General features: G+C 45.8%; 1 protein-coding gene across 1 annotated transcript in view; it reads left to right on the forward strand.

The window, feature by feature from the left end:
* Nucleotides 1-18,232, forward strand: part of Pmfbp1 (polyamine modulated factor 1 binding protein 1) — a 30,330-nt gene that overhangs the window by 10,531 nt on the left and 1,567 nt on the right. The window contains exons 4-16 of the mRNA XM_027933271.2: nucleotides 969-1,079; nucleotides 3,126-3,252; nucleotides 3,336-3,493; nucleotides 4,902-5,130; nucleotides 7,134-7,323; nucleotides 7,480-7,633; nucleotides 8,195-8,362; nucleotides 8,580-8,717; nucleotides 13,493-13,657; nucleotides 14,318-14,485; nucleotides 14,771-14,938; nucleotides 15,696-15,799; nucleotides 16,322-16,396. Coding sequence (XP_027789072.2) covers nucleotides 969-1,079; nucleotides 3,126-3,252; nucleotides 3,336-3,493; nucleotides 4,902-5,130; nucleotides 7,134-7,323; nucleotides 7,480-7,633; nucleotides 8,195-8,362; nucleotides 8,580-8,717; nucleotides 13,493-13,657; nucleotides 14,318-14,485; nucleotides 14,771-14,938; nucleotides 15,696-15,799; nucleotides 16,322-16,396 — 1,955 coding nt within the window. The remainder of the gene's footprint in view (nucleotides 1-968; nucleotides 1,080-3,125; nucleotides 3,253-3,335; nucleotides 3,494-4,901; nucleotides 5,131-7,133; nucleotides 7,324-7,479; nucleotides 7,634-8,194; nucleotides 8,363-8,579; nucleotides 8,718-13,492; nucleotides 13,658-14,317; nucleotides 14,486-14,770; nucleotides 14,939-15,695; nucleotides 15,800-16,321; nucleotides 16,397-18,232) is intronic.

Raw genomic sequence — 18,232 nt, forward strand, 5'->3', positions numbered from 1 at the left:
AGTTTGTCTCTGTGTCCTCTATTCTATACCATTGGTCTATAAGTCTATAAAAAGTGTTCAACATCTCTAGCAATTAGAGAAATGCAAATAAAAACTATTCTAAGATTTCATCTCACTCCTGTCAGAATGGCAATCATCGAGAATATAGGCAACAATAAATGTTGGTGAGGGTGTGGTGAAACAGGCACACTCATACATTGCTGGTAGGACTGCAAATTGGTGCAAACACTATGGAAAGCAGTATGGAGATTCCTTTGAAAACTGGGAATGGAACCACCATTTGACCCAGCTATCCCACTCCTTGTTTATACCCAAAGGACTTAAAATCAGCATACTACAGTAATGCAGCCACATCAATGTTTATAGCAGCTCAATTCACAATAGCTAAACTATGGAACCAACCTAGGTGTCCCTCAATAGATGAATGAATAAACAAAATGTGGCATATATACTCAATGGAATATTACTCAGCTTTAAAGAAGAGTGAAATTATGGCATTTGCCAGTAAATAGTTGAACTTGGAGAATATCATGCTAAGTGAAATAAGCCAATCCCATAAACCAAAAGCCAAATGTTTTCTCTAATATGCGAATGCTAATTCACAATAAGGTGGGAGTCACTAAGGAAGAATAACATTACCTTAGATTAGATAGAGGGAAGTGATAGGAGGGGAGGGGAGGGGAGGGGAGGGGATGTGGGGATAGGAAAGATAATAGAATGAAACAGACATTATTACTGTATGCATATATATACAGTAATATATATATATATATATGACTGCATGACCAATATGATTCTGCAACATGTACACTCAGAAAAATGAGAAATTACATCCCATCTATATATGATATATAGAAGTACATAAATGAATTCTACTGTCACGTATAACTAATTAAAACAAATTAATTTTTTTTAAAAAAAAAAAGAAGTGGCATCGATCATTCACCCTGACTTGTTCTCGTTTGCAGGTTCTGGAGCGTGAAGAGGCTTTGATAAAATTACAAGCAGACTTTGCTTCTTACACAGCTACCCACAGACATCCTCCCTGCACCGCAGAAGACTGTGAGGACATCAAAAAGGTGGGGCACTTTGGTTGATTTGTGCCTGGTGGGAGAAGGATAAACAGGTTTTTCTGATTATTTTTTATGTTTATATTATAACTTATATTTTATTTTATATTTATGGATCCTGCCACAAGGATACTGGGACTATGCCAAGTCCCCAAGATTGTGGCATCATTAGATTTTGGAATTGCACCTATCTCTCTACCTATTTCTAAACAGAGCTTCTAAAAAAGACAGCACTCCTGTTGGCTTGGCAGATGAAGAAGGACCATCCAGGCTTTTAGTGTCTGGCCAGAGTTCAAAAGTTACAAATTTAGAAAAGATTATTAATGCAAATTCATTACCTTTTCTCGAAGATTCTGTAAACTTCAAAGCAGTGCCAACGGTTGGTTCTAATAATGGATAAGCATTTATACCATGCAAACAAATTGCAAAATCCAATGAACTCATAGTCAAAACTTGGTCAGGTCCCTAGGTGAGGTCATGCCTGAACTTAATGTAGATGACAAAGCCAGCTACTCACGACCATGCTGTGTGGCAGGCAATGATATGCCTGCTTAGGTCAAGGCAGGATGCTGCCATGGGGCAGAGGGGACAGAGAGAGTAAAGTGCTCCAAGGGATCCCCTGGTGGGAGAAGCAGAGGCTCTTTCCCTTCCCAGGACTTCCTAATCCCAGAAAGTTGGATGAATGAAGGGATGGGAGGGCATTCAACTTTGTAGTTCTTCCTTGGAACTACAAATATCTGACAATATTCATTTTAAAGATCAGTTCCATGCTGTTCACATCCTGACCTACGGCAAGACCTCATGACATCCCATCTTTTGAAATGATTCAAACTTCCCTGTAAAATACCTTCCCCCACCTTTTTGCGTTTCCTATCCACGCCTTCACACTACCTGGATGTGCTATTAGGAATGAAACGATCCACATGGGATCCTTCCAGCGGCTCTCTTTCTTCCCTCAGTTGGCACAGAGTAGTGTGAGCCTTCGAGTCCCTGCAGTGCCTGCGCTGGGTCACTTGGTAATGGCCTTGTTCTCCTGCTGCCTCTTCTGTCTCCATGCTGTAGCTCTCCTTTCTGTCAACTCTGAAACCACACAGACAACCCTCCCCAGCATCCTCTGATGCCCAGAAGAGCAGCTGCTGATCCTCAGCCACATATTCCTGCCCCTTCTGGGTTAGAAAGAAGGCTCTCCCCGACCTCCAGCAGAGAAGCCAAAGTTCTTGCAGAGGAACTCCAAGCCCTGCACCATGTGACCACCCAGAACTCCCTCCCCTTCTCCTCTATCCTCCCCATCCCTTGCCCCATTCTAACCCCACTAAGCTTCCCTGTGTCCTCCCTCCAAGAACTTGCCACTGGCCTGCAAGGCCTTCCCCTAAATACAGCATGGCTCGCTCCCCCTCCTCCAGCAAGTCCCTGCGCAGAGGCCACCTTCTCCATGAAGCCAATCCATCTCCTAAAATTGCACCACACGTGCCCTGCCCCACCCCCACACCTCCACGCCCACTTTGCCCTCCTCTGTCTCCCGTGGTGCTTATCAATATTTCATTTTTCTTTGCCTCACCCCACCAGAAGGCAAGAACTTGCATCTGTGTTCTTCACGCCACTGTCCTCAGCACCAAGGACAGTGCCCGGTGCATAGTAGATGCTCCATCAATGACTGCTTGTTGCAGGGAGGAAGGAGTAGGAGTGGCCCAGTGCAGGCACTGCAGGGGACTCACACTAGTCTTTTGTGCACATTCTGTGTGGGCATGAGAAGTCTGCCATATTCTGTTTTTAAAATCATTCTTTTTCAAAAACTTTTTTAAATTGAGATATAATTGACAAACCATAAAATTCATCCTTTTGGGGGGGCGGGTATATCTACAAGGTTGGGCGACCATCACCACCACTCTCTAATTTCAGAACATTTTCAACATCCCAAAAGAAACACATACCACCCGCAGTCATTCCCACCCTGCTCCCCAGCCTCCTGCCTCTGCTGGTTGCTCTGGGCATCTGGCATTTTAGGAAGCACTCTTCCCCCATGTCCTCATCCTGCCCTGCTCTTTTTACTGCCAGATACTGAAGCACTTGCAGGAACAGAAAGACAGCCAGTGCCTGCACGTGGAGGAGTACCAGAGCCTCGTGAAGGACCTGAGCACGGAACTGGAGGCCGTGTCAGAGCAGAAGAAAAACATCATGAAGGGTAAAGCCAGGGCTGGTGGGCAGCAGGAGCCGGAAGGAGGTGGAGGTTCCCCTGAGCAAGCCACCCCATCCTGCCCCGTGTAGACATGATGAAGCTGGAGCTGGACCTGCATGGGCTGCGGGAGGAGACGTCCACCCACATGGAGAGGAAGGACAAAGAGTCTGCCCTCCTGCAGCACCGGCTGCAGGAGTTGCAGCTGCAGTTCACTGAGACCCAGAAGCTGGCAATCGTGAAAGAGAAGGTGAGGCCCATTTCCCTGGAGCCCTCGGGGGCAGGTGTGAGGCCAGGCCTTGGATCTGCCCATTCTGGGGTCTCTACCTGCTGCGATTGCTTCAGAACCTTCAGCAGAGACAGACTGAGGGCTCCTGGGCCCAGGCACGGTTCCAGTGCTTCCTTGGTATTTCTTATGCACATAATAAAAGGTCATGGCCATGCATGGGTCATAATAGAGACACCAACTCTATAAGAGCTATAAGAAAAATGTTCTTCCCCAGCACTGCAAGGCCGCAAGAGAGTGTGAGACTCCCTTCTTGCGTGGCTCCCTTACCTTAGCACTTGCTAGCAGAAGAAAATGCTATAAAATAATGTGTAGCCTTACTGTGAATTTCACCTTTGAAAATTAAAAATATCCTAAGAATACACAGATGGGGTAGTTTGAAAATGTTAATGGAGCTCTGCCCTCGAAGATCAGTAACTGCCAACATAAATCAAGTTCCTGGAAGAGCCTGGAAATGGAACTAGAAACAGAAAGGTTGGGGAGCCGGTGCAAGCTTTTATAGCCAGCACTATTCCAACTCTGAACTTTTATCCAAGCTCTTAAAAATAATCCAGCTGATTGACTGGCCAGTCATTAAAACTCTGTATTTCCAGGCATGGAGGAAATCCACTAGTCAAAATGGAAGTGTCTGGAGAGATGGCCACACTAAACCAAGGGCCTGGATGAAGAGCTCTGAGTCATCCATTTATCCATTCAAAAATATTCTTGAGCACTACAATATGCCAAGCACTGTTGTAGGCACTGAGAATATAACAAAGCATGCAGTGTCCCTGCCACCGTGGAGCTCCCATTCTAGTGTGGGGAGACAGACGATAAATAATGAAATTAATGTGTCATGCTGATATATGGAAGTTAGGGACTGATAATTCCTGAAACTGTTTTACCCAGGGTGGTAATGGAAGTACCTCTCTGATAGTGACATTTGGACAGAGATTTGCATGAAAAGAGGGAACCACCCAGGCTAGGTCTTGAGGAAGAATCTTCCAGGCAGAAAGCATAGCAAAATCCAAAGGCCCCACGGTGGATCTGCTGGGAGCACTCCAAGAGGTCCCTGAAGCAGCGAGGGATAAGATGGCAGGAGGTGAGGCCAGACACGAGGCCAAGGCAGGACCAGATCATGCGCATCCCATCTCACCATTCTCTAAGTAAGATGGAAGGCAGTGGAGGGTTCTGAGCAGAAGCAGAACATTTATCTGCATTGAGAGTAGCCTGAAGGGGACCAGTAGTGGTGGCTGGGAGCACAGTGGGGAGGACCTTGCAGCATCTAGGCTAGCGAGAACATGGCTCAGATAAGGGCTCAGGACCATCTCCGGCTGACTTCACCTGCGGCGGCTCCTGGCCTTTCTCAGCACCCCCACTTTGCTCTCCTCAGTTACTCCAAGAAAAGGATGAAATGCTGAACGAGCTGGAGAAGAAGCTGGCGCAGGTGCAGAACAGCCTCCTGAAGAAGGAGGTGGAGATGGAGGAGCAGCATTGCCTGATGAGGGAACTCGAAATTACCTTCAAGGAGAAAGCCAGGATGGAGTACGCGGCCCTGCAAGGCGAGATCCAGAAGCTGAGCGACGCTCTTGAGGACACCAAACAGCAGCACAGGCTGGCAGGTGAGGTCCCAACAGGCACCGCCCCAGCACGCCTCCACCCCGAGGGGCTACAGCAGCCCCCGGTGTCTCAGGGTCCCCTTGAATTCCTCACTCAACCCCAAGCTTACCTCCTCTTGGAAGCCACCACAGCTTGGAAAAGCAGCTGCTGAACTCACACTTCCACCATTCTCTCAGCCCTCTCAGAAGAAGACCCCGGCCCCTCACCCCACATTTCACTCAACCACCCTGGTTTTCAACACCCTCTCTCCTTTTTGCCTCCAAACGCGCTGCCTTCTGCTCAGCTTGCACTGGGGTCAGTGACCCTCTGAGAAGACTGCTTTCTCAGGTCACCAATAACTTCTTGCCTTAGGTACAGGGTTTCTTTGGAGGTGATGAAATGTTCTGGAATTAGATATTGGTGATGGTTACGCAGAGTTGTGAGTATGCTAAAACCCACTGAATCGTACATTTAAAATGGTAAATCTTATGTCATGTGAATTCGTTTTAATTCAACAGAAGATCCAAAGCTTGCTTGCTTCCCCACCTTCCTTTAACTCTGTATTTCCAGAGGCTGTTAGCTGCCTGCACCCGAACCCGCATTTCTCAGGGGGTTTTCTCTTGTTCTTCCACAAATCTCACCACTTTTTCTCTTTTTTTCCCCTGCTCTAACTACAGTCGTCCATTCCTTAAGACTCTACCTGTGCTCCACCTTCCTCCTCTCCTTCTTTATGCTTTGTGAGCTCCCCTCTTCCTCCAGAGCTATGTTTCCCTGCTGATGCCTCCAAAACTTAGAACCCCTATCCTGGCTTTGCAGCAGTGGTGAGTCTTGTCTTTGGAGAACAACTTCCCCTGAGCCAACCCACCTCCTCCTCTCACTAGGCATTTCCGAAACAACCTATCTCTCCAACACTATTTTTGGTCCAGTGCTGGGATGGAACCCAGGGCCTCGCACATACTAGGCAATCACTCTACCACTGAGCTACATCCCCAGCTCTTTCCAATGCTTTTTAAATCCTCCTCCCTCCTTCTTCCAAGGCATGTCTTTATTTTGGAAGTAAGGCCATCCTTCTTCCAGGATCCCAGGGTAGGAAACTTGGAAAAGGGGATGAGAGAACAATGTTCAGATGAGAGAATATATTTAGCATAAAGGATCTGCAGTGAGAACCTACTTGGGTGCTTCTCCTAAATAAGCCCTGGGTGCCTGCCCCGTGGAGTGAGGGTGTGTGACAAAGGAATATTGCATTCCCATCTTTCCCTTGTGTTAAGTCCCTTCTCAATGAATCAAGTTTAAACATTTCTCTCAGGCTTTCATGGTCCTCCCAAGCCCCCTGTAATCCACCCTGTTACTCAACTCCATTGCCCCATTCCTCCATTTTTCCTTTCCAATCAAACTGTCCTTGCTATTCTCCCCCAATCCAGTGCATTCACTCTAAGAGTCCCACACCTGGAGCTCCACTCTCCTTTCTCTAAGGCCCAATCAACTCTGTCCCTCCACAAGTCCATCTATAAATATCCTAACCCACATGGATCCCTCTTCCTGAGTTCCCAATGTGAGCTTACCTTTCTGTGATCTGTAGCTGGAGGTGTAACCCAAGGGCAGAGCCCATGCTTAGTGTGCACAAGGACCTGGGTTCAATGCCCAGCACCAAAAATAAATAATATTTCACTGTTCTCTATGACAGGTGGGCTGGCTATGCCTCCCTCGCCAGACTAAACTCCATGCAGGTTGGGATTTGTCCCTTAGGATAAGATGAGTCACACAGGACATACTGAGCCATTTCTAACCAATTTATTTCATTTTAGTCCCGAAGAGCCCCTGGCTAGAGAGTGGTTGAAGTCAGATAATTGAACAGAGCTCTTTAGGACCAATAATGAAATGGAAAGAAGTGAGGACAGATTGGGAATTGAAGTAGGTCACAAAATGAAAGAACAGACTTCCCAGCCAGTCTTATTTGAGAGTCTGCTCTTGACACACACTCCTCCTCCCGTGGACATGCCCTCAGCTTGTCTCCTGGTTTCTGCAGCTCAGCAAGCAGCACAGTACAAGGAAGAGGCCTTGCAGGTGGGGAACACTCTGGAGGATACCCAGAGGAAGCTGCAGGACTGCATTTATCTAGACCAGCAGAAAGCAGACACCATCCAGGATCTACAGAGAGAGGTTCAGAGGCTGCAGGCGGAATCCGTAGCAGCTGGAGAGGAGCTGGCAAGCAACAGGTACCTTCTGCTCACCTCCAGAGAACCCTGTCCCTGTGAGCCAATCCCTGTGGGTGGCCACCAGGGGTGGGACATCAGAGACTCCCCATGGGGCCAGCTCCATAGTCCAACAACACAGGCACTGAAGTCCATCCACCTGTTGTCCCTTTGCTTTAGGAAACAGATAGATGAACTGACCTCAAACCTCTCTGATACCCTGGGGAAGCTGGAAAACTCAGACAAGGAAAAGAAGCAGTTGCAGAAGACAGCAGAAGAGCAGGACCAGAAATTAAATGACATGCAGGACCAGGTCAAACTTGTTCAGTACCAGGTAGGCAGCAAGCAGGCAGCCGACACCAAGGTCTGCCCTGCTGAAGATTGAACATATTGGTCCTTATTTAAGAAGATGTTGCCATCAACCCATGCAAACTAATTATCCAGAATTTATGTTAGAATGCTCTCAGTCACCAGTTCCCATCACCAGTTATAAGTGTTTTCAAGGGTTAGGCTCAAAAATAATCAAGGAACAGTGTTGTTCTTACTAGGATCCAAAGGCTATCCTTGTCAGCCAATTTAAAGTCTTCGATCTCTGGATTATTCTTTTTATGCTTTTCTATGATTGTTTAAAACTTTATTCAAAGAGGTTTTTATGTGAAAAGATTTAGAGAGTAAGTGGGAGAGAAGGCTGGCACAGTGGGAATTGGATCTATAAATAAAATTAATTGGTCTATCTAATTAAACAAAGAAGAAATGTTGCCGAGCACCGAAGCAGACTTTTTTGTTATATATGCTATCAAACTAAGGGACCGTCCGGGGTGCAACTGTCTGCGTATCTTTTCCCAAATATGATACAGTGCAAGGCTGTCTTCCAGCCCAGTCTTTATGTTCTCAGAACAGGGACCTATTAGGTGCCAAAAACAAGCTAGAAGAGGAGATACCAGAGCTAACACAGACACTGGAGGACAAACGGGAGCAGTTGAAAAAGAGCAAAGAAAACGAGAAGTTTTTGGAGGATGAAATTGAGGCTCTGCGACAGGAAGATAAAAAGAAGGAAAAGATGGTGAGAAGGAGAATGTAGATAGGGTTGGGTCCCGATCCCAGGATGGATGTGGGTGGAGCTGGGTCAGGATGGATGCAGAGGCCATGGGTGCTCAGAGCTTAGGAGAGAGTGGGAAAGGCACAGGGCAGAGAAGGGAACCTTGGGAAGGGAAGGAGGAGGGAGCTTTGAGAGTGGTTCACACATCTTTCTGGGGCTTTGCTCTTTAATGGGTGACCAGTTGAGAGAAAATTTGAGGAAACAGGAGGAGGAGAAAGGAAATCTCCAAGAAGAACTGAAGCAATGTGCTACGCAGCTGGAAGTTTCTCTCAGCAAGTACAACGCCTCCCAGCAACTCATCGAAGAGCTCAACTTAGAGGTAAGTAGATGGGAACCCCAAAGGGGTGAGGAACTTGGGCCCCGTGGCCCTTGCCTTGAAATCTGTACCCCTCTCTCCATTGCCACAGCAAGGCCACAAACAGGCTCAGCCAACTGTGCACCTCTGGCACCTGAGGATTGAAGTGGGTTAACGCTTCGGGACCTGGTTTCTGAAGCCAAGACATGTTTCTTCCTCTGTGGAAGGTTTTATTTCTTACTTAGTGGAGCCCCCAAACTTTCTGGGTTGCAGCATCAAGTCTTCCAATACCACAATTTAGACCAGAGTTGGGTGAGTTAGTCATTTAGGGCAATTTGCTAGGGAACACTTCCAAAATTGTGGCAAAGCACAAAGCACAAAAACGGGGTGCAAGCAGAGACATTCCACTGCAGATTTTTCATTGCATGAGTAAAAATAAGTGGCATCTGACATGCTAGGCACTGTGCTTTGAGTTTAGTCATCATTAATTTAATGTCTGCATAAGCGCTTCACATACCTTCCATCTCAGCAAGGTATACATTACTGTGATCCCCCATTTCCAAATGAAAAAAAGCCTGAGGCCCAAAGGCATCAAGCAGGGAGTGGTGGGATGAGCCTGAGTTTGAACCTGGGCCACCCAGCTCCAACACCCACCCTCTTCATCATCGACCAGCACTACTTTCCCAACTGAGTTCATTCCATCATTCTGGGCAAGAAAAAAATATGCAGTATCTTGGGAGATAAGTCATTTGGGTTACAAATGAAGGACCAAGCAGATCTTACTCCTTCATACTCTGTTTAAAAACTTAAAATAGTATGACTATCCTAAGAATTGCACTGTACAATAGAAGTTTCTGCCTTTCTGTAATTATGGAAAAGTTGTACATCTGAGCTACACTATAACCACAAGCCACCTACATCTCTGAACATAAAGGGACACTGACTATATGGGCCCGTTGTCACATTTGCCAAAAAATTTGGAAGCCAAAGCACTCATTTCAGAATTCCTTGAACAGGAAGATTTTTCTTTTGTGATTTGTAAGCATGTTCAACTTTTCTAAAGGCACACCCCACATACGGTAGACTCATTGAAGCAATTGAAATAGCCATTAGAAATAGGATTCGTTTTGCTTTCTAAAATGCACTTCCTTTAATCAATATTCCATATATTGATATTAAAATTCCCCATCTGAAAACAAGGCAATATATCATAGAATCCTTGTAATGTATTTGACGTAGTGTATTTTTCCGCTACATTATATAATTTATTACTGTTAATAGGAAAGTTCATTCACCTTTTCTTGGTAGGACAGTTTACACAATCAACATTTATTTCTCTGAATTACAAAACATGTCTTTGGATTTGTATCCAAATAGTCTACCTACACATCATCTAAATAAAACTGAACAACTTTGATGTGACCAGAAGTGAAGTCACTTTAATATAGGAAAACTATCCTCTGGAAATCTATAGATGATTCATCCTGTCACGAGGCTATACATATAGTAGTTTCCCAGCCTCAACATTTCCCCTAAAATTGGCACAACAAAAACCTGTTAACTGGGCTGGGGATGTGGCTCAAGCGGTAGCGCACTCACCTGGCATGCATGCGGCCCAGGTTCGATCCTCAGCACCACATACAAAAAAAACCAAAGATGTTGTGTCCACCGAAAACTAAAAAATAAATATTAAAAAAATTCTCTCTCTCTCTCTGTCTCTCTCTCTCTCTCTCTCCCACACACACACTCTCTCTCTTTAAAAAAAAAAAACCTGTTAACTAATAGAGACTGTATAGTATAGTTTCCTTTTTTTAGTTTTTAGTTTCTTTTTTTTTTTTTTTTTCCTTTATCGCCTACCCATTTCTCTACTGGTGGTATTGCCTCTCAAATAAATTGTCTGCTTTCAAATTCTTGTCTTAGGATCTACTTCAATTATAGTACTGTCACTAATTTTCTATGTGACACAATAAAATTTGGGGATTTCATTTTATCAAAAACTGGAATGACCTATTTATACTTAATGCCATAAGCAGTTCTAAAACGATGATTTCTTTTTTGGAGACCCAGCTTTGCCAGAAATCAGCAGATGCACAGGCATTTCTGATTAGATAACTTAGGAAGAGAAGTTAAATCCCTTTTTTAAGGTATAGTTACAGCATAGCTTTTTCCAGAAGTACATAATACGGAGTCCAAGCCCAGCCTAGAGTACAACAGAAGGAAGCATGCTAGTTTCTGAATGAAAATTGCAGGCCAAATTATTAATCCAAAAATTAGAGTTAGAGACAGTAGTAATCTCTTCAAAAGACCCACACAAATAAGAAATAAATTTGACATGGACCAAGTGTAGACAGAAGTGGCAATTATTCATTTTTATCTCAGAAGAAAGCCAAAAACAACCATCACCAGCTTTTTCTACAAATGGATCCATTTTGCAAAATACAATTGAGTTCTTGCCCAAATATGCTTTTTTTTTTCCTTTCACTTTTATACATTGATTCTGAATTTGGACATCTTATTAAGCTCACTTACAATTTGTAATAGTTTTTCACTTAATTCTCATGAATTTTTCTAAGTAGATAATGATGTCATTTGCAAACAACAGTTTTATAAATATTTCTTTTAATATGTATATTGATTTTTCTTGCACTGGACAGAACCTTCCATATGATGGTCAACAGCAACCCTGTTAGCAGGCATCTTTTTCTTTCTTAACTTTAAAGGAATGCACTTGTTTTAGTATAATACCTTTGTAGGTTTCTTATTGCTATCCTTTATCAAGTTTCTTTGATTCTTTAGTTACTAAAAGTTTTTAGCAGTAGATGTAGAATTTTCTTAAGTCCTTTTTTTAAAGCCAAAAAGATGATCATATCTTTCTTTTCAAGTCTGGTGAATTAATTAACTGATCCTAATTTGGTCCCCTCCTTGCATTTCTAGTATAAATCCTGAATGTGTGTCATGTATCACTTTAATACACACTTGGCACTTGGGACACTCTTGGTGAAATAAGGCCAGTATTACTGAAGTGTATTGATCAAGGGAAATACTGGTATATGATCAGATTAGAAAATTAGACAGGGGCAGATATTATAGCTTTTGTCAAGAAATTTGGGGTTTTATGTTCATATAGGTCTTTTTTCTTTTTTAAGAGAGAGAGTGAGAGAGAGAGAGTTTTTAATATTTATTTTTTAGTTTTCGGTGGACACAGCATCTTTATTTTATTTTTATGTGGTGCTGAGGATTGAACCCAGCGCCCTGCGCATGCTAGGCAAGCATGCTACCACTTGAGCCACATCCCCAGCCCCTCATATAGGTCTTAATCTGATAATATTTCCTCAAAGGGATAAGATAGATGATTCAATCTGATTTCAGTTTTCAAAATATAACTCTAGGCCTGGGGTTGTGGCTCAGTGGTATAGTGCTTGCTTAGAACGTGTGAGGCACTGGGTTTAACTCTCAGTACCATATAAAAATAAATAAATGAAGGTCTTATGTCCCAAAAAATATGTGTGTGTGTGTGTGTGTGTGTACAAACTTCAAACATTGAACAGTTACTGGAGATGAAGCAAGAAAGAGTATGTTTCTGTGTATTTGTGACCATCTTAGGATACAGGTGTACTAGAATACCAAAGAACAGAAGTCAGGCACACAATCATGGATTGGAAAGGAGTTGGTATGGAACAAAGGAGGCCAGAGTTAGGGAGCTATTCCTGTCCAGGCTAGAGTGGTGTCCGTGAGGAACTTAGTGGCAAGACCGACCAGACTTGCTGATGGAATAACTAAGAAAAAAAAGATTTGGGGATGACTTAAAGTAATGCACCTCTAAAGCCATTTATACCTATATATAGCCTGCCTTTGGCAGGAGAGAATGTAGGTCTTGTATTAGAACTTTCATTAGAACTCCTTGATTCTATAATTTACATGTCAGTTTTTAGCATCTTTTTCTAAGCTAAATCACTCATGTTACCAAAGCTTCCATTGTGGCTTCTAGCATCACTATGATTTTTTTGACCACCCTTCTTTCTGCTATCTCACCTTCATTGTGACATTTCTCAGTTCAGCCACCACTTATCAAACACTCTGAACTGTCTTTCCCTAATGACTTCTCTAGGTTACTGGGGAGACCCAGCTGACTCCACATTTTTTTGGAAAACTCCAGAAAAAAAAAAATGTGCTTCAGTTTCTAGAAAACCAAATTATTTTATCTTTAGGAACAGTTTCACCACCAGGACATGTAAAACATAGAATTAGAAGTCCAATATAATGTTCTTCATCTCGCTGATTCCTAGAGTTGATGATACTCAAAATTCCATCTGAAAAACTTCATTCCAGCAGCTCAAGAGGCTGAGGCAGGATGATTGCAAATTCAAAGCCAGCCTCAGCAACTTAGTGAGGCCCTGAGCACTAATTCAGCAAGACCCTATCTCTAAAATATAAAAAAGTATTGGTTAAAAGTACCCCTGGGTTCAATCCCCAATATCATTAAAAAAAAAAAAGACTAACCTAGAATTGGATTCTAGGTGTTTATCAAAGGCTGCAGAATCTGGGAAAGGGACTTTTTGCATATTTGGCATGTCACACCCTGGTACTTCCGGCACTTGGAGGGCATACTGACTCAAAGGAGGAAATGTGGGGGGAGGGGTGCAGAAGAGCCTGGAGAGACACCTCTGCCTTTGAACCTTAACACAGACTGTTCTGCAGGTTACTGCAGAGAGAAGAGCCCAGCCCCTGTCCCTTTCCTATGGTCAGAGAGGGCGCCTCTAGGAGCTGGAACCTGACCGTGATGCTCTCACTCCCTACAGATGGCCCAACACAAGGATGCCATAGCGAATCTGCAAGCCCAGCTGGACAAGGCGTTGCAGAAGGAGAAGCACTGCATGCAGACCATGGTGGCTAAAGAAATCTACGATAACTTATGCCGGAAGTCAACCACCTGCCAGGATGACCTGACGCAAGCCCTGGAGAAGGTGAGGCCACACCTTCCCATCCCCAGTTTCCTGCACAACTGGCTCTCCTCAGGGCATCGCAAACCCTGGCCTGGGTCAGGCTCTCTGTCCAGAGAAGGACTGCTTCCTCTCAGTGTGTCTTTTATTTTGAGGGGAGAGGAAAAGATGGAGGCCAAGTCTAACAAGTCTTTCTCCTCAGGGATGACTTGGGGCAAGGTTTTCCCAAAGCCAGGATTGTCAGGGAAATGGGTGCTCATCCCTGTGCTAAGCTTGCCTACAGATCCAGCCAAAAGACTGGGAAGAGGAGAAATGAGGCAAAGGCAGCCTCAGCAATTTAGCGAGGCGCTAAGCCACTCAGTGAGACCCTGTCTCTAAATAAAATACAAAATAGGGCTGGGGATGTGGCTCAGTGGTCAAGGGCCCCTGAGTTCAATCCCTGGTACCCCCCCCCCAAAAAAAAAAAAGAAAGAAATGGGGGGTGGGATGGAGGGCTGAGGAGAGGGCTTCAGAACACCAACCAGAGTCACTTCCCACCCCTCTCTGGAACACTAGGTAAGGGACCCATCTGCACCACCCTGGGCAGAGGACAGGGAGGGACTGGAACCCTTTTCCATTCAGGACTCAGCAGAGAGGGCCAGAGGGTCCTGATGGCCACTCTCATCCCTTTGTCTTTACCGGAAGCTCAATCAAGTGACCTCCGAGACAAAGAACCTGCAGCGAAGCTTGTTACAGGCCCAAGACAAGAAAGCTCACCTGGAGGACGAAATCGTCGCTTATGAGGACAGGATGAAAAAGCTCAATGTGGAATTAAAAAAACTGCAGGGCTTCCACCAGCAGAGCGAGCTAGAGGTGAGGAGAAGCCTGGCGCTCAAGCCGCCTCCCGTTAGGAGTCCACAAGGTCACAGTTGGCATCCAGAATTCTTTAGCGCGAAGCATGCCCTTTGGCTAATGGGTTCCCTCTATTTTCTTGGCTCCTGGAACTCTAGGCAGAGGCGGCAAAGATCAGAGCAGGGGTGCCCTCTGCTGGCCGCTGGAAATAAAATACCCCAACAAGTCTTTCAAGGCTGGAAAGGCACCCTCTGCCCGTCTTTGGGTCCTCTGGGGTCCCCCTCCTCACTTTGCATTCCTGAGTAGGTGCATGCCTTCGACAAGAAGCTAGAGGAGATGAGCAACCAGGTGCTGCAGTGGCAGAAACAGCACCAGAACGACCTCAAGATGCTGGCAGCTAAAGAGATGCAGCTCAGGGAGTTCCAGGAGGAGATGACCACGCTGAAGGAGAACCTCCTCGCAGATGATAAGGAGGTGGGCACTCCCGGCTTCTGCCACTTCCTCTCAGTCCACCCCAACAAGGCAGCCCTCGGTGAGGTGGGGGTGCTGGGAGAAAAGAAAAAACCCCACTTACCTCCATTCAGCCCGAAGCAAGGGCTGGGTCCTCCAGGGCCACCACCTATGTTGGTGGCTCCATTGCTAGGGAGGTATGGACCAGAACAAAGACCCCATTCCCGACTCAGGAACATCAGAAAGGTCATCCCCTGACTCGGACAACCTCCTGGGAAGTCCCCTTCCAGAATACATCCTAGACAGCCTCGTGGCCCAACCCGTAGAATTGGCTAACTGAACATGCCCCGTGCCCAACTCCCTGAGCAGTGAAGGTCACGGCAGGAGACCTCAAGACATTCTGAGGTGGCTACAAAGCCTTTGTTAAAATTAGAAAGAAGCCATCTCTTCCTCCAGATGTTTTTCCCTATCTGTTAAAATATACTGCTTTTTTAGAACAGGTCACTTCAATGCCTTTGGCCTGAAAACCATTACTGTAAGTGTACAGATGTACGGTCTCTGCTGTAAATGAGCACCCTAAATGGTACCTCCTCCGAGGTGTCACCTCTGTGCAGAATGCAGCTGGAGGTGAATGTCCTGGTGTGGCAACTCTGGTCTCTGGTTAGACAGCAGATTTGATTTTTCTTCTCCCAGGAAGAGAGAAGGGACCTGGCTCGGGGAAAAGGAAGTGTTTGGGTCCTGATCCCATCTCTTACTGTCTCATTTTCTTCTTGTATGAAAGCCCTGCTGCCTGTCCCAGCGGTCTGTGCCCAAAGACCCATGTAGGCTCCACCGAGAGAACGACCAGATTATGTGCAACATGGAACAGTGGGCAAAAGAGCAGAAGTAAGTAAGAAAGAGAAAAGTGAGGCAGGTCCCAGGGCCGAGGCTGAGCTGAGGAAGCACCTAACGTGCCAATAATTAGTCACACACACACCCCACTGTCACTAGAAACTGATGGAGTCTCAGCTCACACCCAAGGGTTGGGAATAAGATGGAGGGGGCCCAGCTCTTAGAGAAAGTTAGGAAAGTTCTGTTGATTTAGGGATAGGGCAGAGTCAAGATTGAAGGGATGCTCAAATTTTCTCTTCCCACTTGGTATCTGGCTTCACCTGGATCCCTTAAACTCACTCCTTTGACCGCCCCTGGGGATCATAGTGACTCTGCACAGCACTTAAGTACAGAGAGTCCTCTTAGTTGCCAGGTGCTAGGAAGACTCTAGCTCTGGGGACAGGATGATGCATGGGGCTCTGGGATCCAGTAGAAGCCTTGCTGAGAGAACCCAGTGCCCCACCCAGCCAGCCTGTGCCCTTGCTCACAGGAGGCTGGGGAACTAGCCACTCTTTCCCATTGTGGATTTTATTACAGGATCGCCAACGAGAAACTAGGAAACAAGCTCCGTGAGCAGGTCAAATACATCGCCAAGCTGACTGGTGAAAAGGAGTAAGCCACCCACACCACCCTGGCTGCTCCCTGGGACCTTATGAGAAGGGCTGGCCTTATCATTTTATGTGGATAAGGAAAGGCTGGTACTTTGGAAGGCCCCTTGAGTCCGGAACCTGCATCTCTGTGACACTGGGCACATCACTGGGCCTCACAGGTCTTCATCCTCTCACCAGAGGTTTCATAATCTACGTGCTCCTTCCTCTCTGGCCTCTGTGATTCTCCAAGGCGAGAACGCTGAGAAGGGAATGGGAATTGAAAGGCGGCTGCACTAGTGAGGGTGGCGCCAAGCTGATGTAAAGAGATCCCCCTGGAGGAGTCCAGACAGACAGATCTTCGTGGGATGGTCTGAGGTGCACGGCCCCAGTTGGGGGATCCTCTCTTCCTCCTGGCCATTGGGGACGTAGGTCCCTTGTACCTGGGGCTCCACTCTCCCCTGTGGTCTTGCTTCACCTTCAGGTCAAAGTAGGTCTGCTGAGAGTGAGTATAAGAAGTCAAGCTGAGAGGTGAAGGGGTGAACGTCTAAAACTGAGGTTTGGGCAGTGGTAAAGTGACAGGCGAGGACAAGCCCTAGACACTGCTCCCTGAGCTTTTGCCAGGCATGCTGGGAGGGCCCGGGATGAGCCTGCTTTGCCCAGAGTTGACTGAGCAGCAGCTGCCCCAAACCCTACCCCAAGATTGGAGGGCACTGGGCTGCAGCATTCCTGGAACCCATTCATGGCTCCAAGTCACAAAGCTCTGTCCTTGGCTTTGATTTTAGGCGAGGGGCGGGAGTTGAGCTGAAGGACAAGACCACATAATTCAAGGACCCAAAAGGCCAGGACTTGGACTGGCTGTATGGAATGTTGAAGGCATCAGGGATGCTGGCCTGGCTATAGGGCACCAGGGAGAGTGGGAGTGAGCCAGGGGACAAAGGCAGTGGCATTTGTCATCCAGCCTCAGGGAGTGGGGAGCAACAGAAAGAGGTGGCTTAAGACTTGTGGAGAGCAAGAGGGTGGAGCACAGGCCCAGAGAAGAGGCTGAGGATTCACTATTCAGTTTCCTCTAGAAAGTACCAGGACATTCTTTACTGGACAAAAACATTCCTGAGGGGATTTTACAAAAGTTGTCCGAATCTGAAAACTAGCCAATAACTTCAGGCTTTTCTTAGATAGTGTCAAGTTGCCAAAGTCTTATTTCACAAAGGAGTCAAGAATTTGCCTGATCCTATTTGAAAAAAATAATAATAATAATTTTACTAGCTCAACTAATATTTCTTGTTCTGCACGTTCAATGCACTGTTCTAAGTGCTGCATGTGTTCATTTTCCTACAACCCCATGAATTCATCATGCAGCTGCTCCTAGCTCGAGATGGAGTTATGTCTGAATAAACCCATTTGAAGTTAAAATATTAATAAGTCAAAAATGCATCCAGTGCCCCCAACCTACCAGACACGACAGCGCAGTACCCAGCAGAGCTTCATTTGCCTCCCCTCATGATCATGTGGCTGCCTGGGAGCTGTAATGTGCGGCTTTGGCCAGCATCTGAAGGAAGCATTGTATTGCATATCGCCAGCCCAGAAAAAGATCCAAACGCCCAGTTCTAAGTAGGATTTCTACTTGAATGTGTATGGTTTTGACACCTTTGTGAAGAAAAGAAAATTGTAAGTCAAACCATCACAAGTCAGGGACTATCTGTAGGAATTGCACCATTTACAGATGAGCAAAGAGAGGAACTGAAAGGCTCAGTCACTTGCCTCTGCCAACAAGTGGCAGAACCAGAATTCCAACTCCAGAAGTCCTGTTTCAGAACCCATTGTGATCCACTGTCCTCAACATTAATTCAGAGAAATGCAA

The sequence above is a fragment of the Marmota flaviventris genome, chromosome 18, assembly GCF_047511675.1.
Source record: "Marmota flaviventris isolate mMarFla1 chromosome 18, mMarFla1.hap1, whole genome shotgun sequence".
In the NCBI taxonomy this organism is placed as follows: Eukaryota; Metazoa; Chordata; class Mammalia; order Rodentia; family Sciuridae; genus Marmota; species Marmota flaviventris.